Here is a 25,375-nt window from a genome sequence, read left to right on the forward strand (position 1 = left end):
ACGCCAGTCCCATTACATCAAAAGTAAAATACAGGGCCGGTGACGGCAGATCTGGAGTGGGCAGACCAAGGGGCACTCATGAGCAGCACGGAGGATGCAAATGCGGAGAAGCTCATATATGATGGTAATATAATTTCCATTGCTTTACAGGATATTTCAAAATCCGATCCTTTGTGAGCTATGCTTATTTTCAACAGGGGAATATACCTACACAGACGAGAGACTACATGGACGTGACACTTATGGTGGGTAGGGGGAAATGCTACTAAGCTGGTGAGTAAACTACTAAAAACATTGATATTTCAATCTACTTTCTGCCACCTACCTGGTGACAAACAGAAGAACAGTAGTTATATACTGTTCAAAATGACTAATGAAACCACAGATGAATCAACCACCTTGATAGTATAGAGGGCTAGTAATTTTTGTAATCACCCTGCACTGTATCAAAAAGTGCGTGCTGTAATCCTACATGGCTTCCCGGATACCTCTTCCTTGGTTTGAACTGAATTTCATTGTATTTGCTTTCATATGACAGAACAATCAAACTTACGATGGACAGTGAAAGAGATTGTGAGGCTCATTGATTTGCCTTTTCAAAGTTTTCAATCTACTCTGCAATCTTGATGTAATCCAACACCCACACTCAGAATGCCTTTCACAATCAGATCAGTCAAGACCTACGGACTCCCTGGGGGTGGTGGGGTGTTTAACTATATATAGGGTACGGGCTTCAATAACAACGGAAGCTGTTATTGTGCATGATCTTTTGATCAAGTAGTTAGACGCCTACCCGTGCCTGGCACCCCACTACAGGTTACTAGAACCACCTTAGCCATGCATGAAAACAAAACAGTTGAAGAGGAAAAGACTTACTTGGTCTTTGTACTAGCGTTCAGCAAGTACATGCGAGCGTCAATTCGATAGAGGTCGCTGCCAATTCCCCGAAGCGTATTCATCACTTCATCAAGTTGTGTTTGCAGGTTTATGACTGGTATGATAGAGAGCAGAGTAGCAGAGCAGCAGAGCAAGCTGATTTACTACAATCTGACTAGCATTCAGGAGAATGGGAAAGTCTGGCTGTGCGAGGGTGTGCTAAGTTTGTGCCAATTCGCAAGAGTCTTTGATCATCAGAAGCTATAAAGTGGAAATATAAAGCATGAAATAGAAATATTAGCGTTGCAGTAGTGTTAAGTCTGTTACAATGAGTGTTTATGACGTTGTTGGAGTGAGTAGGAGGGATGAAGTAAATGTTTAAACATAACGTCTTATTCTTTTGTGATTTGGGATAGAAAAGTTTTCCATCCATTGATGTATTGATATGTGAGAAGATAGAGCAACTATAATCTACTATGTAGATGCCGCAATCTTTCTGCTCCAGCCCAATTTTTCCCAGACGAAGAAAGTCATCGATGATGCCGTGTATTAACATTTGAATAATAGAAGGTGTAGAAAAGAAACATCCATAGACTGTCACAGAGGATGGAAAGTATTTTGTATGTTTTTAAAAGACTCTGTGTTTGTGTGGTGGTCGAGGGCTGGACCATTCTGCGTCTGGCGCGGATCATGTCGAGTACCTATTCCCGCTTGCACAGCTTGCAGCATGGGTTTGATTCGCTTTTGTTCCGCATCTCTTATCCATTTGTTGTGAGGCTTAGTCTTCTTCATTCCCCGTTGTGTCTTGTTTGAAGACCGGGGGGGGTAGGAAAAGTTGCGTATTACTATGCTGTCTGTGTTGATAAGCGGAATTCCGTTAAAAAGCTCCAGAGTGGAATTATGCGTCTCCTGGAGACGGAATACTTCAACAAATCAGAATATGATATGGGTATTGCTGTTCAATTCCTGCAGGTTGGAGAGCTGCACCGGGCCACCGTAAAATCAAGTGGTGTGCGTTGACAGTGTAAAAAGAAATTGTATACTTAAAGGGTATATTCGTATTATGTGCATGCGGAGGAAGCAAAATGTCGCCACACGTATGTACAGTAAATGCATAGATTGTTTCCCACTCACATTACTCATTCGTTTACAGCGCGTTTGTCCACTTTCCACCCATATGAGACCTCGCCAAGCTGGTGCATCAACGAATTACAGGGTAGTTATATGTGATCTGGCGTAAAAAATAGGAAAGCCCATAAGAAGCGGGAAGCGGGACTTGAATTCGAAAGCTAACAAGAATTCAGAGAATTGAGGGGAAAAAAAAATCAATGGATGTGTAGGAATAGGGAACGCCGTGGCTTATGTAGTTGTTAGGATTGTTCTGCGGAACCTCTTGTGACTTTCCACTAAACATGTCCCTTATCTGCGGAGACCTGAACCTCCTCCAACGCCACGTTCTTTTCAGTTAGACCCATCTCTGCGGCGAAGGTGGAGTGGGGAACCCATTTGGCGGATGTACGAGGAGTAGTCTCTTCCATCATACGGTCGACTTGTTCGAGAGTGAGCCCCTTACTTTCAGGCACGAGGAAGTAGGCATATATGAAACAGCAGACGCAGAGGGAGCCCCACAACCAGAAGACGTTGGTACCCAAGTTGCCCTTATCGGTTCCGACAAGATACGGAGTGATGACGGCGATAATCTGTTAATAGTATCTCAGTCCATGTTAGTCAGTAAAGGGGACTGGGGAATTAGTTTGAAATATATGTTGAACGGAGTGACGTACGCAATTCCACAGCCAGTTAGAGGCTGTCGAAAGACCGACACCACGGGAACGCATTGGAAGCGGAAAGATTTCGCCAATTACGACCCATGCACCGGGGCCCCAGGTGCTGGCGAAGAAGAAAATATAAATACATATAAACGCGATCATCGCTTTGACCACCTGGGGGTTGTCACCAGCGGAGACACCCATGATCGCAACGATAAACTCGCAAACAAACATACCGACAGCACCCCAAATGAGCAAGGGTCGACGACCGAATTTTTCGATGGTCCAGAAGGAGATTGGAGTCGAGCACACGTTGACAAGGGTAGTAACGAGTCCGATGAGGAACGGATCGTCGATGGTGCCGAGAGTCTGGAAGAATGTCGTTCCAAAATAAAAGATAAAGTTGATGCCAGTCCACTGTTGCATCATCTGCAAGGAGGTTCCCAAGATGGTACGGCGCAGGTTACTGGAAGGTTTAGACAAGCTGCCACGGAAGCAATTAAGCCAAGAATTGACGTAGCTTCCTTGCGGAACGACTTGGAGTTCGTATTCATGGTTTGCTATGATTTCAGCCAGCTCCTCCTGAATGTAATCCGAATCCGAAGGATAGCCTCGTAATCGGGAAAGAACTTCGCCCGCTCGTTTATGGTTTCCTTTCCTCACAAAGTAACGTGGTGACTCGGGCAACATCATGAGACCAGTCCCTAGAATTATGGCCCAGAGCATTTGGAGGGCAATTGGAATACGATAGGAACCAGTATCTTTTCGATTCTGAGTCCCATAATTGACACAGGAAGCAAGAAGCAGGCCGACGGTGATACAGAACTGGTAGCCAGACACAATTGCACCTCGAACCTTCTTGGGTGCAATCTCGGACATATAAAGAATAATTATAGCGGAGACGAAACCGACACCGAATCCAGCAATTAGACGACCAGCCACAAGCAACCCCAAGCCTGTAGATGCTGTTTGAAGTATAACCCCCAGAATGAACACACCACAGCCCGCAACAACCGTCGTCCGACGGCCAATGAAATCGGCAAGATCCCCAGCGATGATTGCGCCAAAGAAGGTTCCGGCAGACAGAATTGACGTAATCAGCGATTTCTTCCACGAAGGGAGGGTGAATTCGGAAGATCCGGGGGGGAAGTCCGATTGTTTGAGTCCGGCAAATAATTCGATAAAATATGGCATGCCCATCACTCCGTTGATGTACCCGGAGTCAAAACCGAAGAAGATACCGCCAAACGCAGCGAAAGCACACATAAGGTACGCTTTCAGTGTGACGGGAGCCTCCACGCGGGAGACATCAGTGGTGCCCGCCATTGTGAGGGAATTTAAGCTGCACCCAGGGACCTTTGCAGTTTTGCCGTGGGAATGGATTGGAGGAAAAGGGGGCACGAAAAGCGAAGAAACTGCGAAAGAGTACCAGCGCGTAACTTGCAGGCTAAGTGAAAATAAATAAATAAATAAAAATAAAAAATAAAAAAACAATCAGAAAGCGAAACGGATATGGGGACATAAGATCTTTTTTATGTATTCTGTGGGTGTGCAACCCATCAGAAATGTTTGGAGACAGGGTCACAGAGACTGAATAATCAAGGATTGGTGCCACTGCACTAGGATGTGCCTTTTAGTGCCATGCACATAAGGATCAAGGCATGGATGTATCGATTGATCATCTCGAGACACCAAAGTCGAGCCTATTTCTGCAGTCGTGCTATCTCGTGCACTGGAACATAGCCATGATTTTCGCACCCATTACCTCTAGACATTCTCCATCCCGATGTATTCGCGATGGTAGAAAAGGGGAAATTGAACACGGAGTAATAACGGGTTTCAGAGCGATTCCATGAGAGCGGGACAAGGTTCAGGGACCAGGCGGGGAAATGCCCTTGTAGAGAAAATTCCTGCTAGTAGATGGCGGGGCCGGCCAGCCCATTATCTCCCATGGCAGCACGCACAGGGATGTCATCATGCCAGCAGTACCCAAAACGGTGTGAGCATCCTCGCGCATTTTGACCTATTTTGCTCAATTCATTTATTCACCTCGTGGCCTTTGAGTGGGTGAAGGTTGATGCAACCTCAACTTGCGACGATGCTCATGAACCAAGCAAAGTCCGACACCAGTGCCAAATTTTCCGTCAATCTCCAATCAAAGCGGCAGCAATTGAGCTCTCTGAAAGAAGCACGCAGATCTAGAATCCTTCCCAATGCGTCTTACTAAACCAAAGAAAAAAGGTCAGCCGACGAACTGCATTCGATTCTAGATGTGAAGGCTTTCGAACGTAGTATGACCAAGAAGAAGGGAAGTTCGATATATAGATTGCCCATTACAGCGATTCCACAGATGTGGTGAATCGAATCGCTTTGATCAAACTTGGCACGAGATAAATATGCTCTCCGGGGGATGCTTTTAGGTACGGTTGCAGGTCTGTAGCTCGACACCGTCCCAGTTCAGCGAGCTCAGGTCCACCAGGCCAGGCAGTGATCCGACTTTGGCAAAGCCCTGAACATCGACAGGATCAATAAAGAACTAGACTAAAAGCAGCGAAGGGATCAAGAGCCCAAGCACAACTACTGGACAGTCAGCGCTCCCTTTGTTGCAAAGACCAAATGAGACAAAGCTTAAGCAGCAAAACCAATTGGACAGCCTTATCACATGCCAAAATACAGATCTGTACGGAGTACTCCGTACAGAAGAGAGTGTTGATTATCTCCCATGATTGATGTTGACTTATGTAGCCTTCAGCTGGTTCATTAACAGGAGTGGGGAAAGCTTTAATTAGTCTGTCCAAGAGCGCCACCAAACGCAGATGTTGCGGCCAACCAATTTTAGTACTTGGCGAATGTCTGAACTGAATGTCCGAACTTGAATGACCGAAGCTAAAAGTCCTTAAAGATGGCAATTTCTGACGATCAACCGCGGGGGGCGGAGGTTGCATCGTAGTGGCTTGTGAGCCCAGCGTGTTGGCTGACACTAAATTAGGAGAGCGTCTGGAGAGACAAACCAGGGTGCCCAGGCGAACAGACCTGCTCACTGGTGGGTTCAACTTCGGGGGTAAAATGGCCTTGGTGGCCCACGGGTTGACAACTCCTCTTTTTGTATGCCAACAGTCCATATGCCACCTGAGATTCTCAATATGAGCTTGCTAGTGCTGGCATGTGAACGGACAGGGGCCAGGAGACGAGGGGTCTGAGGAAACGGATTCAGAGCGCCCTGGTTGTTGAGCTGGCAATTGCCGGAAATGGAAAATATGAGGCCTAAGTTGATGACAAAACTCAACTGTCATCAACATCCAGATCAGATGTCCTGATATTTCCTCCTCCAAGAAAGCTGCCAATTCACCATCACCGCCATCGTGGATCTTTAATGAATGCTTCTATTCGGAATATCTGCCCCTGAGAATTACTCACATCGCGCTCTGCCATCACCCACCATTAATTCGCCACCTTGGTACCCCTTCATTCTCACTCAGCTTGCTTCCTTGATTCTGATAAAATAAGCTTTTCTCTAGAATGTACCACACTTATTGCATACGCGCCTATTAAACGCCCGTGTTTCGGATGCAACATGCCATTCTTGCCATGCTACACTGCGGTCACGAGCTGGCTTTCCACTACTAGCTAGCATTCTTTCCACTGCGATGGAACCTGGGAGCAAATACCTTAGGTTTTCGGATCCAAGCATCACCGCACCCTAGCCAACCGTGAATGATCGGGGTATCAAATCCGAAGATTTAAGAGTTGCATCCAAAAAAAAAAAAAAAAAAAAAAAAAAAAAAAAAAAGAAAGAAAGAAAAAAAAGAAAAAGAAAAAAGAAAAATTCAGAAATCCTTGTGATGGTGACAGGGAAGCAGAGTACCGAAAGCTCAGAGGCCTACCCAATGTCGGTCAAAATGTATTTTGCAGGGAACTTCTTCCTCTGATGATTACGAACAATTTGCCAATTACGAATATCTATCCAGCGTCTTTGTTCCCTGTTCAGACCAACATGTGGACGACGCTGCTGGAAGCTGATCAGGCCACACCTCTTACTCCTCCAGCAAGCAGAATAATCGTTCCTGAGCATCCTAATTTCAGCTCCACGAAAAGAATCCCCCTAGAGCAACCAAAGATCGAACACCAAGTCAGGAACCGAATGAGTCCCTTACATTATATAATTTACCCCTACTGTTACTCTGTCGGGTAGCCGCATATGAACGGTGTCGATCCGGGCCATTGAGCCGGTTTCATCTTTCAGGCCATCCCTTTTCATACCCCCGTCACTTCCTTTCGGCGTCTCGCTGCTACGCAAAGAAAAATGATTGTGGCTTTGCCAAACCCGCAATATACTGCCCTTCGCCGGCACTTGGTACGCCTACAACAAGAGACATCATATTTCACAAAACCATGCAGAGCAAAGACCGTTTCTGAAATTCCTACCAGCAATCAATTATCACCTTTAACGTTTCCATGATGTTTTACTCACTGATATATGATCAGGGACTCATTTCCCACCTCAACTGGCCAACTGGTATAACTATGGAGCTGGTGGATACCAAACTATTGACGCACCGCCCAACGCTTCGCAAGGGAAGGGGGTTTTCACTAGATTCATTGGAACCAAGATATTTTCCACACTAACCCATTATGCCGCGAAAACCTTCATAGCGAACCCCGATTTCCAGTAAAAAGGCTGCAAGGGAAGCCAAGGAATCACTACATTCCCATGATTTGGAAAATTAAACATGGATATATAATACGCTATGTGAAAAACAATAAAATGAGGGTCCCCCCAAACTGGCCAATCCTAAAGGGAACCAGACCCATGTCCCTCGCACCTGTATTCAATAACCCGCTCCTGAAATGGAAACGGAAAATTATTCCTCAATATATATCCAGCCTCAGAATCCCCGGGATCGCCCTAGAAAATCCACAGTTCCAAAAAATGAAAAGACGAAAAATTCTGGAGGCCATCTCGCTGACCAGACGCCAGCAGTGGCTTGCTGGTTATCATTGTCATGCCCTGCCGTTTGGATCTATTTTATATTGTATATCTGAAAGTAGGAGATCCCTCGATGATCATTTCTCCACGGTCTGCTTTCTTATTGCATCTCCAGAAATAAAAGCTCAACATGGCAACAATGATAAGGAGAAGGAGTTGACAGCTACAGTTATGGAAAGGCAGTTCAAGTTAGTCGAATAGTGTTCTCCTTTGAGAATAGATCTCTTCACTATCGTGTTTTCTGTAGCGGGAATGAGGAAAAACTCACGCGATGGCTGCATAAATACCGGGGATGTATTGGGGCGCATCCTGCGACCTGAATACCAAACTACCTGTGATACCTCCAATCCCGCCCATCGCTACAAGTGTGGAACTAGCTAGCGCTCTCGTCCACTGACCACGAATGTTATTGGCCTGGTACGCGAGAGAACATGGAATGTTGGCATTGACACCCGCGGTCGTCAGGAACACTCCAAAATAACGCACGGCATTGCCTTCTGCAAATCCCATGATTGGTAACCCAATTATGGAAACGAGACTGTTGAAAACGAGAACAGGCGCTCGCATTTTATACTTGTCCGCCACCCAGGAGGTTGAGAACATGAGAATTCCCGCCAGGACATACGGCGGTGCGACGAGGCACTGGGATGCGCCAACACCAAAGCCCATGTTGTTGTGGAGGATGATGGGAAGGAAATAGGCAATGGCGTAGGTGACTGTGGTCAGGCAGCTGCAGTCGGCTCTCGGTTAGTGACAAGCGGTCTATTCAGAAAAGACAAAAAGAATGACTCGCAGAATGCATACAAAAATATCATGCCGAAGCCCCAGATTTTCAAGTCCAGCGCAGGACGGAGGAATCTTTTAAGGGTAAATGGTTCGACATCGGCATCACCTCTGTCCTTGTTCAATCGCCGAATGATGAAGGCACATTCGTCCTGGGTCAGGAATTTCCAGGCTTTATGAGCCTTGTCGGGAAAGTCGACGATGAATATAAAAATGAGAATAGCAACAGCAATGGTTAACTATTAGAAACTTGTTAGCTTGTCTGTGGTATACGAAACAGAGAAAAGGGTAAGCAGAGGAGGGCCCAGTTATTATTACTCACAAGACCTTGCAAAATAAAAATCCATCTCCAACCACCCATTCCTTGAATACCAGCCATCTGGCTGAATCCAAACGCGAGGATACCTGAAAGTGCGGCAGCCACGCAACCGATCAGGTAGAAAATCGAATACCGCTTCTGAACTTCATATCTCGAGTACCAGGTAGACAGAAGATACACGGTACCCGGGAAGAAGCCGGCTTCCAGGACTCCCAGAAGCGCTCTGAGGGCTGTAAGTTGTCCCCAATTCTTGCACAAACCAAAACCCTAGTACGGACAAATGTATATTAATATTGCTGCACAAGATAAACCACAAATGGGGATGTGTCAATGATACCTACAATCAAACATATTCCCCATGTGAACACAATAAAACTAATGAAGTTCCTTGGCCCGATTTTGCGAATAACCGCTGTCATTGGCGGCTGAAAAACAATATACGTTGTGAAGAAGACCAGAGCGACAAGGGACTACGTGGAAGCAAGACGCGAGATTAGTAAAATGGAACAAAAACGAAACTGGCTTCAATCCATAAAGGGGCACAAACGTATCGAAAGCCAATATTCAAGTCAAGTTCTACGTTCATTCCGGCGACGGCTGCAACTGACAAGTTCGTCCGATCCATCAAGCTGATGCAGTAGCCCAGGCCACACATAGTCACGAGCCGGCGGTCGACACGGTGGACTATTTTCCTCTGCTCCGCGTATGTATAAACCTCGTCGACATCGATGTCGGAGTTCTGCTTTGTTGTATCGTTGATATAGTCAACGGAGACCCTGTCCGGGGCTTTCTCTATATCACCAGACATTGTTTGGCAGCCGGGTTGACGGAGGAAGTAAAACAAGGATATTATGCCTTTTCAGCGAGAAGGGGTGGATTTATGGGCACAATTTAAGCCCATTACCCGCAATGTCCCTCGCATTTGGCGTGAGGATTTCATGGAATTATATAACGATAAGAATATCCCCCGCACGGGGTGTATCATTACATTTTGGGCCGGCCCACTACATAAAGTATACATTTGTGGGGAAACGATCCAAAGCCGCGGGTAAAGTGATACATCCTCAGGAATAGCCATATTCCAGCCAAGCACTGCTGAGCAACCGAAAGAAAGAGGGTGTTATTGTGGATGCAATGGTTGACACCGATTGGTAGCATAACAGAGTCAAACCCCAATATGGGTTCACTCGCATTCGCCCCTCCTGATAATGCACGGAAGCGTGGTTGCTGATTCGCCGGAGTGCTGTCCACTTCTCGCCTCTTCAATTCCCCTGGTATCCCCGTGGGGAAGTCTTCATTAGCATGTCCACATGGCAAAGAAGTTCAGCAAGCTCGAAGTTCATTCATCGCTTCAACGGCTTGTCAACCAATTTTAACGAATTGTCGGCGGGATGCAACCCCCAGGACTCTCATATGATGAAAATTTATTTTTATTGTTTTTATTGTTTTTATTTTCTTATTTTTTCTCCTTTGAATTTGAGTGAGGGTATTTGCCTATCTGTCTTCAAATTTTCTTAGTGCTGAAACTTTTCGATAAATCTGTGATCATTTGGCAATCCACCCTTTCTACTGAAAAAAATCCATGAATTGTCCGAGTTTTCTTCGCTGGAAATATCGCCACCGAACCCTCAATTCTGGGGTAGATATTGTTGATAGTATGTTCGCAGTGGAGAATGAGTGTACCAGTATGGCCAATAATATTATTGACGAATCGGTTTGAGATGAGCAGCTAGTTAGTTTACTCGTTAGAGGATATCCTTAAAAAAGGGAACCCCATTGCCAACTGATCGAAAATCCTCACCCGGGAAAAGGGTGACCTGGGTCACCATCAGCAACAATTTAGGATAAAGCTTAGAAGATTTGGTGAGGAGTAGAATTGCTTCAGAATAAGGAGCTGAGATTGTGGCAATATCACCCCTCATCAAAAGCATCTTTGCTGTGGAAATGTTGATGTACCCTAAGGTCAACGTGAAAACCACGCCGAAAGCTTTCCAGCCAAGATTTACTGTGGCAGTGGATATAAAGAACGAAGCTACTATCATCCTACAGAATTCTGGGCTGCTCGCTTCGACCCCACATACAGTCAAAGCTCAGTACAGTCTCCACCTCACATATTGCACGTTGTAATCAACCTGGAAAATAATCGGTGACTACCAGTATGTACCTCGCAGATATACACCGGAATCGAAATGACAATACAAACTGAAGACTTGTAGCGAGTCGCGTTGCGTGGAGGCAAATATCGAAAGCTTCCTGTGACCATGCCCAGGCTCCAGCTACCCAGGCCCGCACCGAGGATAAAGAGACGCTCTAGCAGCCTCCGAGAACGATATGCTAGTAATCCACCAACTAGGGGGTTATTGGTTCCATCCCGCCGTCTGTCACACCAAAATTTTCTGTATTTGTTCTGGCCAAAGCTGGAGTCAGTGACGATAAGGCGGTAACCAAGTCGGAGATCAAGAAATAAGGACACTCCTTTTCCCTCAGGACCCAGGCTGGCAGGGCCCCCTATCAAATATGCTGGAACGAGACTACAAGTATTCAGGCAAACTGGACCCGTTTCGGCCTCATCACTAACTCGCGGGTAAGACACCAGTGAATTCAGTATCTGAGCTAGCTGTCTAGCATAGCCTGCGCACAGTGGACTTCTAACCTGTGGAAACCATTGAAACCAACCTCAGATGCTGGCCATTAGTGAACAATTCAAAAATCAAGCGTGGGAAAAGGCTCAATCCCCACTGACTTTGGCACTGAGGCGAAAGCCCAAAGTTGCACCATTGTAGCAGCACACTTATTTTCCGACGAGCTAGCATGCGGCTCAGCAGCTTGTCGCCCAAACGATTGAGCAGTTGGCCGTACTCTAAGCTCGTTCGTGTCGTTTAATTGCAAGCCTCTTCGTTGTCACGAAGAATACTCATATCAATTCTTAGTTAAACCTGACGATTAGTAATCGCTCTTGGCGCCTCAACAACAAAGAAACAACGACTTTTTCTTCGACTCGTTGAAATCTCATTGGATCCCTCTTATGTTTGATTCCGCAGATATCGCGTTCGAGAAATGTAGTTGAGGTGTTTCATTTCAATATTCACTTCAATATGCCATCATCAGTGTCTACAACGCAGCTAAAATTTTTGAAATCTTCCGCTCAATACCTAGCTGCTCAAAGCCCTTCCACCTCCTCTCACCTATTGTCCGTCCACAGCCAGCTCCTTCGCGACGAGTTGAAGCTATTATCTGTTGCCCAGCATCGTGAATTTTGTGGCGCTTGCGGTACTGCCAGAACCGCTGATTCTTCAAAGACCATAGCTCTCAAAAACCACAATGGTGTGCTGAAACGCCCCAAAAAGGAAGCCTCGTCAACGGAACCCTCTCCTATTGTTATATACAAGTGTCTACGATGCCATCGCCAGAAAATCCTAACTTCGAAAGGTAATATCAAACCTTTAAATCCCAGGAAACCTCGCCTGGGAGCAACTGCACCCTCAGCTCAAACGTCCATTCAATCAGTTAGAGTTGATGCCCCGATACAGGGCATTGAATCCACATCCACCACTACGTTACAAAAATCTACGGACAATCACAACAGCAAAAGGAGAGCCAAAATACGCAAGCAGCAAGGGCTTATGGCTGCCCTAGCAGCAGGCAAAAAACACCATGCGCAGTCTCAGACATCATCGCTAGATCTGCTGGACTTCTTAAAACATTGATGGATATCGGATTTACTATGTATCCGACCCGAACTTAAAACAGCTAGCGCGGGGCTTTCTTCCAATAGAGGATTAGCGTCATCTCGGTCACTTTTATCACAGCAACTTTTTATCTCGGAAAGTTACTATTGCACCCGCCGAGATAAATTTCTTGATAGTTAGATATTTAAAACAGTCGCCAACTATCACGGCTAGTGAGTCAGGGAGTATAAGCCACAATCGAGTCATCATCGATGGTCTCCGCGTGAGTCAGAATCGAGTCAAAATTATAAAAGCCGTCGACTTGAGAGTGCGGAATTCCATTTCCTCTCGACCTTCCCATGTCAAGGACACCCACAGCGCAGATTTCGCTTCTACCCTAAACACATCGCATAAATCTGCAAAACTCAACGCCCAGTTGAGAACCATGGATCCTGACCCTGTATCTGCACAGAAACAGGCCGATGAGAGCGATACCAACAATAAGATCGAACAGGACGATGAGACTGGACTGACGCAATTAGAAAGTCTTTGCATGAACTGTCAGGAAAATGTACAATTATACCTGTTGATACATCTATGCATTATTTTCCTGAATCGGACATGTCTAATGATCATCACTACATAGGGAATTACGAGACTTCTTTTGATCAAAATCCCGTTTTTCCGAGACGTCCTTTTAGAGTCGTTCGACTGCTCCCACTGTCAATTCAAGAATAACTCGATTAAGTCGGCTGGCGAGATCCAAGAACAGGGCACAAGATATACGCTTGAGGTGACGACCTTGCAGGATTTCCAACGTCAAGTTGTCAAGGGCGATTCGGCAATATTCCGAGTTGAAACTTTGGGCATTGAAATGCCAAAAGAATCTGGGCAGCTGACAACTATTGAAGGGATTTTGACCAAAATCTTCTCCCAGTTGGAAGCTGAGCAGCCCGCTCGCAAAGATGTCGACCCAGAACTACACAAAGCACTTGATGGTGTCATTCAAAAATTGAAGCTGATGATCGAGGGATCTTCCTTCCCGTTTACAATTTCCCTCGACGACCCGTCTGGAAACTCATGGATTTCGCCAGCACCGCACGATGAAAAAGGACGATATAAGCGCCATGATTACCCGAGGACTCGTGAGCAAAACGAGGAGCTTGGACTTTCTGTAGAGAGCGAGGGAAAAAATATGACCATTTCAGCAGGAGATCCCAATGACCTTGACATCGTCGATGGCCACGTTTATTCCCTGCCGTCAGAATGCCCCGGTTGCACCAATGTCTGTGTCGTCAACATGCAGAAGGTTAATATTCCACACTTCCAGGAGGTGTTTATCTGGAGCACCGTTTGCGAACACTGCGGATACCGCACCAATGAAGTGAAAACAGGTGGCGCTATCCCAGGGCAGGGACGCAGAATCACACTTGAAGTAACAGGGCTTGAGGACCTCTCACGCGACCTTTTAAAGTCAGCCACATGTGCGCTCAGGAGCAGCGAGCTCGATCTTTCTGTGCAGCCAGGCACGCTTGGAGGAAGATTCACAACTGTAGAGGGTCTTCTCACCCAGGTTCGGGACCAGCTTCACGGGCAAGTTTTCGAGACGGGAGACGAGGACCTTGCGCCTGGTGACTCCATGCAGGAGAGCGAGAAGGCGATTTGGGATCGGTTCTTTGCACGCCTCAATTCCGCCATCAAGGGTGAACTAAAATTCAGCATTACATTAGAGGATCCGCTTGCCAACAGTTATGTGCAAGATTTGTATGCGCCCGAACCAGATCCGCGACTTAAGATCGAGGACTACACGCGCACAGATGAAGAGGAGGAGGACTTAGGCTTGAGAGATATGAAAACTGAGGGTTATGATGAGAATACCAAAACTGAAACCCTTCCGCCTGCTGAAGCAGACACCAAATTATGACGGATTTTTGCATTCATTTTCGTTGTTCGCTGTATGACCTGGGAATGGCGTTGCAGTTTTGCCGTTTTACCAGGGCGACAAATATGAACCAAGAGAAATACCATCGTTGCTATTTCCGTACCGCCGTCACTGCCTATCTTCCTCACTTTTATTTCTTCCCACCCCTTGTATCCCATGCAATTGTGCTATAAATTTCTGCACATGCTAGATAGATAAAATAGTAAAATAGAATTGCTATCGCGAAGCAATGTATTCGCATCTCAACCTCAAAGAACCTAATAATATCGTACATTCCATCCATGTAAACCGTTTCATTCCTCATTGTCCCCTTCCTCATCCGAAGAGATCAAGCCGTCATAAATGCGGTATATTAATACAAGGAATTAAACAGCCGCTCTCGATCAGGCAAATTCATCCCTAGTGTACTCATTCATAGAGAGGAATTTTTCCTGCGAATGGGAACAGGGCTGATAGCCTCGATCGTGGGTTATGTATCGCCCTGTGAATGCAACGCTTAAGTTGAAGTGGTACTTCCGATCCAGGCAGAGTGTATCAAATCCACCACCCTCAAAGAAGGGTTGCAAAAATAAACCAGATTCAAATTCATCATAACACTGCAAACGGATTCGCGTGAATAGTCACCCTCTCAATCCCCACAGCTTCCCAGGCCTGCTCCTTCACCTCCTCCTCTCCCATCGACGACGGCTGCACAACCCTCCCCTTCTTGTCAATCTTCACCTTAGCCTTTTCCAGCCTCTCCAGCACCGCACCGCCCGGCTCCCCCTCACCCGCGGCCAACACCTTGCCGAAAACCGTACTCTTCCCATCCAAATGCGGCGCAGGCGCAAACGTGATGAAAAACTGGCTCCCATTAACCTCCGTAGTCTCCGTGGCGCCAGACGCGGATTGCGATTTCACCGACTTGCTCGCCATGCTTAGGATGCCGCGGGTGTTGTGGCGGATGGTCGGGAGGCGGATTTCATGGGCGAGCGGGGTCGGGTGGTAGATGGATGTGCCGCCTTTGGGGATGTCGAAGGGAAGGGCGGAAGGGTTTCTGCTCTTAGAGAGCGAGATATCGCCGCCTTGGATCATGAAGGATGGGATCAGGCGGTGGAAGGGGGTGTTGTTGTAGGCGCCTGAGGCGCACAGAGCGAGGAAGTTCTGTGGTCCATCCGTGTATATATATTTATAGTTTTTTCTTGTCAGTAGAGGCGGTGAAGGGAGGGTGATGTTAAAGGCTCGTTTAGATTTCGTAGAGTTTATGTACCTCTGCAGTCTTTGGTGTTGCTTCATGGAACACTTCTACTTTGAGATCGCCATGGGTGGTATGGAGCTGGGTTGGCAGGGAATGTATCAGCTCTGTTTGGGGGGGGGGAGTGACGAAGGATAGCCGATAGCTTACCGTCACAGACATACTGGAAACAGCCCCTTACCAATAAACGGCAAATCGCACTCAATCAAGCTGATAATGGATTTAGCAATATGTATCAATATGTATTGCTCGACGTTCTCTGGTTCCAAGTTTCGATATCACATGATTCGCTAGTTACATCAAAATCCTATCTGATTGATAACTCGAACAGGCCCCATGGATATCTTCAAAGAGTAGCAGTCAGAGGTTCTTGCTGGACGGCTTCCTTTATCGTCTCCAGCGCCAATACTCTCGTCTAAGTGGTCATCTTCGATTCCAATTGCGCGGCAATATTGTTTCTTAACTCGCTGTTTCCATATATCTATACATACATACATATAAATATATGTATATATATAACCATATCGTACCGCATCGACTGTTTGCATCCTTCTCCAAATATACGAAAACCGAGCATTAGGCTATCGCCAGCCAAATAGTCAGTAAATTTACAGAAGTTGAGCCGCAACCTCGCAAAACCAAATCACATCCCACAGCAAGGCTAAGATCGTGGAATCCTAGATCAAGATGGTAGATGGATAGCTCGCAATGCTTCGCATCAATAACCTGTGCATGAACTGTGTATCGTACTGTACATATCACACGCTGGGATCTATATTCTGCACTTCCTTGACTAGGTACTGGTACTTAGTACCCAGCGTTGCTCATTCTTTGGTGTTGTGAAGCTTACTTCACTTTTTAAATAGCAGGCAGTAGGTAGGGGCTCCGTCACGGGCATGAACGATTTCAAGGGTATTGGAGCGTGCAACATCGGGCATGAGTGAAATTCCCAGTTCATTATTTCAAAAGGATGAAGCCGACTTGAATGCACAGGATTTGTCTGTGATCTAATTTGCGAGCATGGGCGGTATTGGCAATACGTAGTAGTATTTGGTACCAGAATGAGGCTCAAACCCCACCACAAAAGCAGAACTCAACGGGTCAGGGCACTTGTACCAGGTACGTGCGTCCCGCACACGTCCTCGCCCCAGGCGTACCGCACATACGGTATCATACAAGGAAATCTCCGTATCCCCACCCGACGTCAACACTGCATCAGCAACATCACGGAAGGGAGCAAAACGCCCGATGTCCTTTGTCTTTGCCCCGTGGTTGTAGGCAATGCAAGACGATCATCAGAGCCGCCTCCTGCAAGAATTATTCGAACAAAGCGGCAGCCGTTGAAGCCACCCACCTCTAGCCCGTTCTTCAACCTCGTGTTCATCATTATGCCACTCCGTCGACTCCAATTAACCCTAGTCTCCTAGGCGACCTCCTCCCCTATTCCTGTTTCACCCAGCCGGTTGACAGCCTCTTCCGCTGCGGAGGAAACGAAACATCAATCGCTGCGCCCACCCTCCTCTCCCCTCCTCCAGGGACCTGTCCAGCCAGACCCTAACCTCGGCCAATCCCTGGCAAGCTTATCCGCCCAGCCACCAATAGGCGTGTTTACTCATCTAGGCTTGCCTATCTCAGCCCAGCACAGTCTGCTCACCACTGACTACCCAGACCTCGTTCGCACCAGTCAGAACAGATTGCACAATCAACTCCTCTTGAGCCTTGGAGTCCTTGACAACTTCTTTAGATTTTCGTGTCTCTTCCATATAATCTCCCGTTGGCTGAGGGCTGAACTTATGCTCCATCCATTGCCTCACTCTTAAGCGCCCGCCCAGCGATTCGTCATTCATATCCACTTTCTGCCGTCAGGCGCGTGAACACCCGCCCAAACCCAACCAAGGCAGGCAGGGAGACAGGAAACCAAGGTCTTTATTTTATTCTACGTCCTTCATGCACCAACTCCAACCTTCCCGCCATAGTCAACGCTATCGACATCTATCATCATCACAAAACATTCCTAAATCGCACCAGGCTCCCCCAGCCACGTCTAATGGTCAATTAGGAGGAAGCTCCGGAGAAAGATGGCCGCATTCGTGCGTGTGTCAGGGCCCCCCAACGGTCATTTTCTCGTTGGATACCCTGGCATATCTGCGACTCTGGTGATTCCCCCCTCCCTCTCTCTGTTTGAATCTCCATGAGTCCTGTCAGACTTGAAGTTCGCGGGCGCTGGCCGGTGAATAAACATTTATGACCCGAGTTTTGTCCTTGTTGCTAACCTTTTCTTTTTTTTTTAAAAAAAAAAACAATGTGTACAGCCGCGCATCGAAGGTAAGGTCGAGATTCGCCCTAGCGCCGGTATTTCAGCACCAGTCAACATCTCCATGGTTACAATATGCCTCCAACGACGAGAAACGATACACCCTTCCGCAGATTCGGTAACGAAGAGACATCTAGCTGCGCCCCGAAAGGAAATTACGGATATCGTGGGAAAGGAAATGCTACTTTTTAGATGTGCAATGGGCCGCGACCATGAAGAGATAATTGCCATGGACCTCCCTTTCGTGTTATTCATTCCCTTTGGGAAACCTGGACAAGAGTCGTCTCGGCGGCTGCCTCCAGCAAGCCTCCAGTTACCCAGTAGAACGGCAGAGACATATTATGAGCTGGTGGTAATGGTGCAGCAAGGTCCCGCAGAGCAAAAAAAATATGCATTTCCTGTCCCAATCTCGAGATACGATACCATCTCGAGCTTTGGCATGTTCAACCGGCCCGAATCATCGGAAAAGGTCTCAGACCATTTGGTAACTCTAGGGATATCGATTCCGCGCTGGTCGTTTGGGCCCCTGGATCCAATCAGTGTGTGTGTCAAGCTCTCTCCAAACCCGGATTGGATGAACAAGGCTCGACGAGTGACGATACAAAAAATCACCATTTCTATCGATGAAGAGATCATCTATAACCATGAGGGTGACGAACCGCAACGCAAAACTAAAACCCTCACAAAGCGAGCAGAGAGTGTTAATATGAAGTTACCCGAAGCGGGATATATCACCACTCTAGGTCTTGTATTTCCCTCAAGAGATCTAAGAGATGCAGAAGGAATACTACCGCGAGGGAAGCCGGCGTTCCCGATGTACGCTGTCAACGGCTTCACTACTACTGCGTCACTATATAAAATCGAATACTACTTAACAGTTAAGGTGCGACGGGATTAATAGCTAATTTGATTATCAAAACCTTTAATTTACCGATCTCCACTAACATTTTCCGATTCAGGCACATCTAACGTCAGCCAGAGATATCGTTCTGCGACAGCCCATAGTGGTATGTCCATTTGACCACACAGGATGCATACAAGAAATGGATGCCGTCCGGATAGCTGCTGAGAACGCAGGCAAAATTAACCCGGACAATCCAATGCTACCACTGCCTACGATAATCCGAGTCCATGACCCTCAAGCTCTGAAGTACCTGGGTGTGGCCATAGTTGGCAATGTGAAAAAGCCAGTGATCGAATGACCAGCATCTCGATTTGTCGCCACGCCCGAGGCGAGATTTCATCTATTTATAAATAAATAACCATTATTCTTGGCCCAGATCGATCGCCCATCTGGCTTTTACTTTTTTCATCTTGTCAGCAGAATTATATCGTCTATCCCTTCCACTCATGCACGTCTCGCAAACGAACAAATTTCAGATATTCCGAAAGAGTAAATTAATGTCTGAGAAAAGTAACATTACAGCGCAGCTATTGAATAACGGAACTGCGGGAATATCAAATTGCCATGACATTCAAAACGATGACGAATGCTTGTCTGCAACCATTCGGAAGATATGGGACATCCCTTTTTACACCTTTATTCAAACTCATCTATCTATATACTTACGATCATGAACGTGTCCATGGATCCATCCCCTTTGCATATTTCAATTTTTACATTTCCCACCTTCACCCTCCGTATCTCTCGGGATTCGTTGATCTGGAGAAAGGCCTTCCAATCGGTCACCTTCGAACAAAACTCGTATCCTGTTAATCTCAATCTTGTGTCGCGGCTCGCTGGCTGTCTACATAATAAAAGGTCTCCAGCAGGTGTCACATCGATTCGTACCCCTTTCTCTCATCAACATTCCAGTTGTCGTCTTTGTTTTATTTGTCGTTTCACCCTTGATTTCTCATTCAAATGCGGCTGGATTAGTTATGCCAGGATCCATAGTATTTAGTCACCGGGACCTGGGTGGGAAACTAGGAGGGAAACACTATTTGGGCATATCTCCCGCTGTTTGTGTGTTTTGCTTCTTTATTTTCTTTTCTTTTCTTTTCTTTTTTTTTTTTTTTTTTTTTTTTTTTTTTTTTTTTTTGGTACTGGCATTGGAGTGTGTTGGAGTTCTTTTTATGGACATGCGCCATTCGGGTCTTTTGCAATTGGCATCTGTTAGCTATTCGGTGGTTTCTTTTCTTTCGTCGTGTTTTTCTCCATTCTCCTGCTTTACTGTGTGATGGGATGGAATATGAAATGGGAGCGGGTTCCAGGCGCTTGAATATTGGTTCTGATTTTTCCTGACCTCTTTTATTTTATTTTATTATCTTTTGATGTTTCTCCCGTGTTCTACCCTATTTCAGTATATCCATTTTTTTTTTTATTTCAATCCCACATCCTGGTGGAAGACCTTCATTGATTTTTTTTTTTTTTTTTTTTTCACTTTTCATTTTTTTCTCTGCAACTACATCCAAACATTTCTCACCCCCCTCCCAATGCTACAAGTTGTGACCTTAACGCTTTAACCTCTATTTACCTGCTCCACATTTCCGTATATCATTTTGGGAACTTTCCCTCGTCCCTTAGTTTATGTACTCTTATTTCATATTATAAAGAAATGGATCTGGATGTGGACGCCATGCCCGCGCGTATGTCTGTATCTATGTCAACGTTTTGACTATTTTCAAAGGAGTTAGCTGTAGAATCTGGAGAGAACATGGGAAGCGAGCTCAATAAAATTATTTTTTATGTTTTTAGTCTTTACTTTTATATCTGTTCCCAAGTTTATACACTTTTCATCTTTTTGGTCCTACTCTCTATCATTGTCTCTTACTTCGCATTTCTCTGACTTTCGCTTGTCCTCATTTCTCCGTTTATGATCCTTAGATACGACGAGTCTCATAGGACATTACATAGACACGATTCGAGAAGATAAGCTACCGGGAATTGTCAGTTGGGGATCCGTTTATTTAACCCTTATATATTCCGCATCTGCATCTGAATATCTCCTCAGGGTCGCGAACACTGCCTATCATGAAATACGTGAAAACAATAAACGGGGGAGGAAACGAAAAAAGAAAAGTCAAAATGTCATCATCATCATCATTCATCATCGTTCTTCATAAAACATTCAGATATTAAAATTAAACCTTCAACCCATTTTCCAATAGCTTCCTCAGGCCCTCAATAACATCCACTGTTGCTGTTTCTTCTCCACCACCTTTTATAGCGGTAACATCCTGCATCTCTTCCCCTCCCCCCTCCATCTCTAGCTCCTGAATAGCCCCTCTCAACATATCCAGCACGGTAGCATACTGAGCAGAGCCACGCCCGAAGGTCGAGAGGGTGTTGGACAGATTTGTGGATATCTAGGAAAGGGGCGCAATAATTAAGATATACGGCGCCAAGAGAGTCGAGCAGGGATGGATTGGGAAAAAAGGGCGGAAGGGTTAGCTGATTGTGAGTTCACCAGAGACTTACTTGGGCGATTAGATCGGGCGATGTCGCGCTGGGAGAAGCAGCTTGTGGAAGAGGGGGCATCTGATATATGAAAGAAATTGGAGATGCTCGTGTCTAGTCAATACGGCTTTGTTGGTGGGGTGTCGGGGAGCTGGAGAGATGCAGAGATGCAGGTATGGTATTAAGGAGGAAACGTTAAATTCATGGGATAAATGAATTCGTTATTTGTCTCCCATTATCCTCTCTAAAAGAAAGTGGGACCTTTGCAATCTCTAATAATAGGAGAGAATTGTCGGTCGTATACGGAGTAGTTAGAGTAGTGTATGGTTGTTCCCCTTTATCGATAAGGCCGTCACGTAACTTCACCGTAATCGAGATGATTTTTTTGAGCTCACGTCCTCACCGTCTTACAGAGACACCAGCTCTTCTTTCCAATCGCAACCCCAATTACAGATGGCTGAATCAAAAACGAAGCTACATCAACCTTTGTCTGCTAAACACCTCTACGAAGGATCTATCCACTCCACAGTACTAGAGCACCATGGCCGACGCTGACGAAGATGCCCTCATCCAACCTCCCTCCTCCCACGACCAATCCGCCCACATAGACCAAGACCTATCCGACGAAACTCAAGACTTTCGCTTCCTGAACTCTCTGTCCTTGTATGTAACGCGGCACTACGACCTCGAGCTTTAAATAAATAAGCTCGGTTTCCCTCCTGGCTGACCCATCATGACTGTAGCCTCCCTGACCCGAACCAACCGCCCTCCCTCCCACGCCGGGGGGAAAAGGATTTCGAACCAAACCCGACACTACGCCAGACCGATGTCCTCGCCGCGTCGCGCGATGCTATGCACAATGCGCTCGCGTACCCAAGGCTACACAATCCGAAAACGCGCGTGGTGGGTATCTACTGTCCGACGGGGCTGTTAAGGCCGGCGCACGCTGAAGGATCCGACAGCGCGGATACGGAAAGTGGTGGCCAAGTAGCAGTTAGCGAGGAAAGGAAACAGGAGGAAATTTGCAAAGTGGAAGATAGAGATGAAGGACAGATAGTCCCTCCGAAAAAGAAACACCCTCGGCCTCATGGAGTCGGTAGGGGCACCTGTGTCTGCGTCCCCAGTCCGCGGGGCCAGCATTTTAGGACCGTCGGCCGATCCGATCAGTGGAATCGCATGTGGCTGCTACCTGAAGAAGCTCTGTACCTACTGGAAAGGGGCAGCTTGGATATCCGGTGGCCTGCGCGGGCGGGAGGACATGGAGCCAAAAGCACCGTCACGGAACATGGAGAAAATGTGGAGGATGTGGACGGAGGAGTCCCAATGAGTTTACAAGCAGCATACGCATGCTTCCTCGGACGTGGGGGATTAACATTACAACGGTATATTGTCTACGCGAACCTGAGGAGGGGTGGTTATGCAGTGATTCGTGCTCCAAGTTGGGATGACTGTGACGGCAATGATGACAACAGGGCAGTTAATCAGGTTGCAACTGATGCGGCCGTTGCAATGACTGGAGCTGGGATACGTGCACATATGGAGCAGAGCCGCGGGGGGGTAATCAACTTGCTGACGCGATTTTTCAACTCACTATTTGAACCCGGGCCTGCACGACGCTTAGCCCACGGGCCCGTCATCGGGCTAGGTATACATCGTAACTACCGTGCGTCATAAACCCAAAACCACATCCTTGTCTTAGAAATCCACCAAAAATCATCAGCCCTAACCACATATTTCCCCCCCTTTTACAGACGATATCTACCGCGCCCTCTCTATAATCACAGCCCATAACCCAGAGCACCCCGAACCCACTTCGCCCAAACACACTACGCCCCCCTACTGCCTGGCTTACTACGTCTACAAACCCTCCACCCCCTTCCGCAAATCTACTCCAGGAACCCCCGACTTCCGCCTCGCCGTCATCGACTCCCGCCGCAACCCTACCCTTCCCACTCTCCACGAGTTATCAGCACTGTTGGAAAGCACGCCGCTCGACCCGCCGCACGGCGAGAAGATGGAACGGCTGACGTATATGCGGCTACGGCATGGGTGGCGGAATGTAATCTTGGCGGTGGTGGACCAGGGGGTTGTGAGTTTTTTGAGGGTGGCGGACGCCGGTTTTGTTGGGGTGCGGGTTTATGAGAAGGGTGCGCCCAGTGGGATTAAGGGGGGAGGGCGAGGGCGAGGGCGAGGAGGGAGGGGAGCGCAAAATGGCCGTGCTGTTGGTGGCCGTGAGCGTAGGAGATAGAAAGTTGTGATCAAGGATGTGATCTTGGTTGGCATTTTTTTTTTTCCTCTTCTTCTTTTAAATTATTATGATTGGAGAAAGCAAGAGGTCAGATATTTGAGGATATGTAATCTCATCGATATGGCAAGGAATGTAACATAGATACAGGGTCTTTGCGGGGCTGCAGAGAGCCGCCGGAAACGTAGCAAATGAGAAAAATCATATATAATCTCGAAAGCCCCCAAACGTACCACCAAGCGACTCCCTTTTTGCTACATGATATCTAGCTATGGGAGCCGGCAGTTTGACTTGGTCTGTAACGATGCATATGTTTTGCCTTTACCTGACGGAGTAAGACACACCAAATCGGCTTGGAGATAAACCAGGTCAAGGTCAATCTTCCCATTGCAATATTAGACGTTTCAATCTATGGGCACGCAGGAAACGCTGACGTGGGGTAAAGCGTCGTAAATTGTACGTGGATTTGGCCAGAAGGAACGTGATGCATCGATGGGATAATAAGCGATTGATAGCGTCAAGAACACTCGATGCGAAGCCAATTCCCATTTTATATTTGTGCCCCGTGAATCTAACACCTCATTTTATTGTACTTAAGCTGGGCTTCTATAACTATCCTCTGTATGAGAACGCCTGATAACGCCTGCGCCGGCTTCCCGTTTTTCCACGAAAAGGACGAATATTCACATATACTGCGCCTCACCTCATGCTAAATCCAACCGTTAGCCACCCCATCTATCATCTATCAATAAAGGCGGGAAACAGGAACCTACTGTCTAAATAATCGGCTGCAATTAATAACTCCAGACACAGCTCGAGTGGGAACTCCATATCTGGTACGTTGCTCTGGCCCTTATTCCGTTCATTGTAAAGGAGATATTCACACACTTTCTCAAGCACGACTCCACTGTAAGCTGTCTATCAGCGTGATGCTTTTTGCCTCTTGGCTCTAAAAACGCGCCAAGGCCGTTTCAACACGGGCAAGAAGAGGGAAACCACAAACTTCATGTTCTCGAAAACACAGCGGCCAGTGGCGGCTTCAGAAAAGTTGCCTAGTTAAACAAGGTTAGGTATGAAGGCATGAATTGGTACAGGGCGGCATGGGTGAAATGATATCTCACTTGCTGGATCTAGCATTCGCCGAATGGTGCCAGACACGCAGGCGGCGGTCCGGGGGATTATGAATTCGAAGCCATCTTTGGAAGCAAGAGTGACGTACTCCGATGGGGTCTGTTTGGCGGACATGGCCGTGGGGGTATGCGAGTAATTATATAGGTAGCAAACTGAGACGAAACGCCTAAAACAGTGGTAGATCCATCTTGGTGCTGGTGCTGGTTAGATACTTACTTACTATAAAATAGATATACAGGTGTGTTGATCGATCTTGAGGCTCCATTTTAAGCTTATCTTTGAGCAACTAATGATATGCATATATTTCGGTGTCATGTGCTCTCCTGCAACAAAGACAGGGCAATTGGTTTAGTGGTATAATACCCCCTTAGCATCCTCTTCCTAATTCGGAATTGGGCAGGAGCGATGGGGGTGGTCCAGGGTTCGATTCCCTGATTGTCCATTCTTTTTGAAGTTGGTATTTCTTTTTCTTTTTTCTTTTATTTCAACCCCGATATTCAAAGCAGGTCGATTTGTTATTTAATAGTTTTATTATAAATTTATCTAGCGGTCCAATTTGTCTCCACGGATGGTTGTGGAAATCGACGTTTTGTGCTCGGACGCACCTAAATTCCTACTATCTTGTGAGCATCGAAAGCTCAACGAAGCAACCACAATCTAGGACAATCAATCAAGTGGAAAGATAAACTATACTTACATTGACTCAA

The 25,375-nt window shown here is 46.7% G+C and overlaps 8 protein-coding genes and 1 non-coding gene across 9 annotated transcripts; 4 read left to right on the forward strand and 5 right to left on the reverse strand.

Moving 5' to 3' along the window:
* Positions 1-2,282: 2,282 nt before the first annotated feature.
* On the reverse strand, positions 2,283-3,971 carry HCAG_04916 (hypothetical protein; the record flags this gene model as incomplete). The annotated part of the gene is made up of 2 exons (XM_001539399.1): positions 2,283-2,576; positions 2,661-3,971. The coding sequence occupies 2 exons, from the start codon at positions 3,969-3,971 to the stop codon at positions 2,283-2,285; spliced, it is 1,605 nt and encodes a 534-aa protein (XP_001539449.1).
* Positions 3,972-7,671: 3,700 nt separating this feature from the next.
* Positions 7,672-9,542, reverse strand: HCAG_04917 (conserved hypothetical protein; the record flags this gene model as incomplete). Its single annotated transcript, XM_001539400.1, has 6 exons — positions 7,672-7,795; positions 7,901-8,362; positions 8,437-8,654; positions 8,738-9,001; positions 9,076-9,204; positions 9,282-9,542. 6 exons carry the CDS (start codon positions 9,540-9,542, stop codon positions 7,672-7,674), a joined length of 1,458 nt encoding a protein of 485 aa, XP_001539450.1.
* A 3,305-nt stretch (positions 9,543-12,847) lies between these two features.
* On the forward strand, positions 12,848-14,326 carry HCAG_04918 (conserved hypothetical protein; the record flags this gene model as incomplete). The annotated part of the gene is made up of 2 exons (XM_001539401.1): positions 12,848-12,973; positions 13,049-14,326. The coding sequence occupies 2 exons, from the start codon at positions 12,848-12,850 to the stop codon at positions 14,324-14,326; spliced, it is 1,404 nt and encodes a 467-aa protein (XP_001539451.1).
* A 606-nt stretch (positions 14,327-14,932) lies between these two features.
* Positions 14,933-16,126, reverse strand: HCAG_04919 (peptidyl-prolyl cis-trans isomerase 10; the record flags this gene model as incomplete). The annotated part of the gene is made up of 3 exons (XM_001539402.1): positions 14,933-15,487; positions 15,594-15,659; positions 16,109-16,126. The coding sequence occupies 3 exons, from the start codon at positions 16,124-16,126 to the stop codon at positions 14,933-14,935; spliced, it is 639 nt and encodes a 212-aa protein (XP_001539452.1).
* A 1,530-nt stretch (positions 16,127-17,656) lies between these two features.
* HCAG_04920 (conserved hypothetical protein) lies at positions 17,657-19,094 on the forward strand (the record flags this gene model as incomplete). Its single annotated transcript, XM_001539403.1, has 3 exons — positions 17,657-17,668; positions 17,891-18,775; positions 18,852-19,094. The coding sequence occupies 3 exons, from the start codon at positions 17,657-17,659 to the stop codon at positions 19,092-19,094; spliced, it is 1,140 nt and encodes a 379-aa protein (XP_001539453.1).
* Positions 19,095-20,976: 1,882 nt separating this feature from the next.
* On the reverse strand, positions 20,977-21,373 carry HCAG_04921 (predicted protein; the record flags this gene model as incomplete). Its single annotated transcript, XM_001539404.1, has 2 exons — positions 20,977-21,201; positions 21,314-21,373. The coding sequence occupies 2 exons, from the start codon at positions 21,371-21,373 to the stop codon at positions 20,977-20,979; spliced, it is 285 nt and encodes a 94-aa protein (XP_001539454.1).
* A 460-nt stretch (positions 21,374-21,833) lies between these two features.
* Positions 21,834-23,540, forward strand: HCAG_04922 (predicted protein; the record flags this gene model as incomplete). Its single annotated transcript, XM_001539405.1, has 3 exons — positions 21,834-21,955; positions 22,036-22,937; positions 23,044-23,540. The coding sequence occupies 3 exons, from the start codon at positions 21,834-21,836 to the stop codon at positions 23,538-23,540; spliced, it is 1,521 nt and encodes a 506-aa protein (XP_001539455.1).
* Positions 23,541-24,241: 701 nt separating this feature from the next.
* Positions 24,242-24,782, reverse strand: HCAG_04923 (conserved hypothetical protein; the record flags this gene model as incomplete). The annotated part of the gene is made up of 4 exons (XM_001539406.1): positions 24,242-24,246; positions 24,311-24,444; positions 24,541-24,589; positions 24,659-24,782. The coding sequence occupies 4 exons, from the start codon at positions 24,780-24,782 to the stop codon at positions 24,242-24,244; spliced, it is 312 nt and encodes a 103-aa protein (XP_001539456.1).
* A 223-nt stretch (positions 24,783-25,005) lies between these two features.
* On the forward strand, positions 25,006-25,110 carry HCAG_09350. Its single transcript has one exon. It is a non-coding gene; the product is annotated as a tRNA-Ala (tRNA).
* Positions 25,111-25,375: the final 265 nt, after the last annotated feature.

Source organism: Histoplasma capsulatum, genomic scaffold (assembly GCF_000149585.1).
Source record: "Histoplasma capsulatum NAm1 scaffold_5 genomic scaffold, whole genome shotgun sequence".
NCBI lineage: Eukaryota > Fungi > Ascomycota > Eurotiomycetes > Onygenales > Ajellomycetaceae > Histoplasma > Histoplasma mississippiense.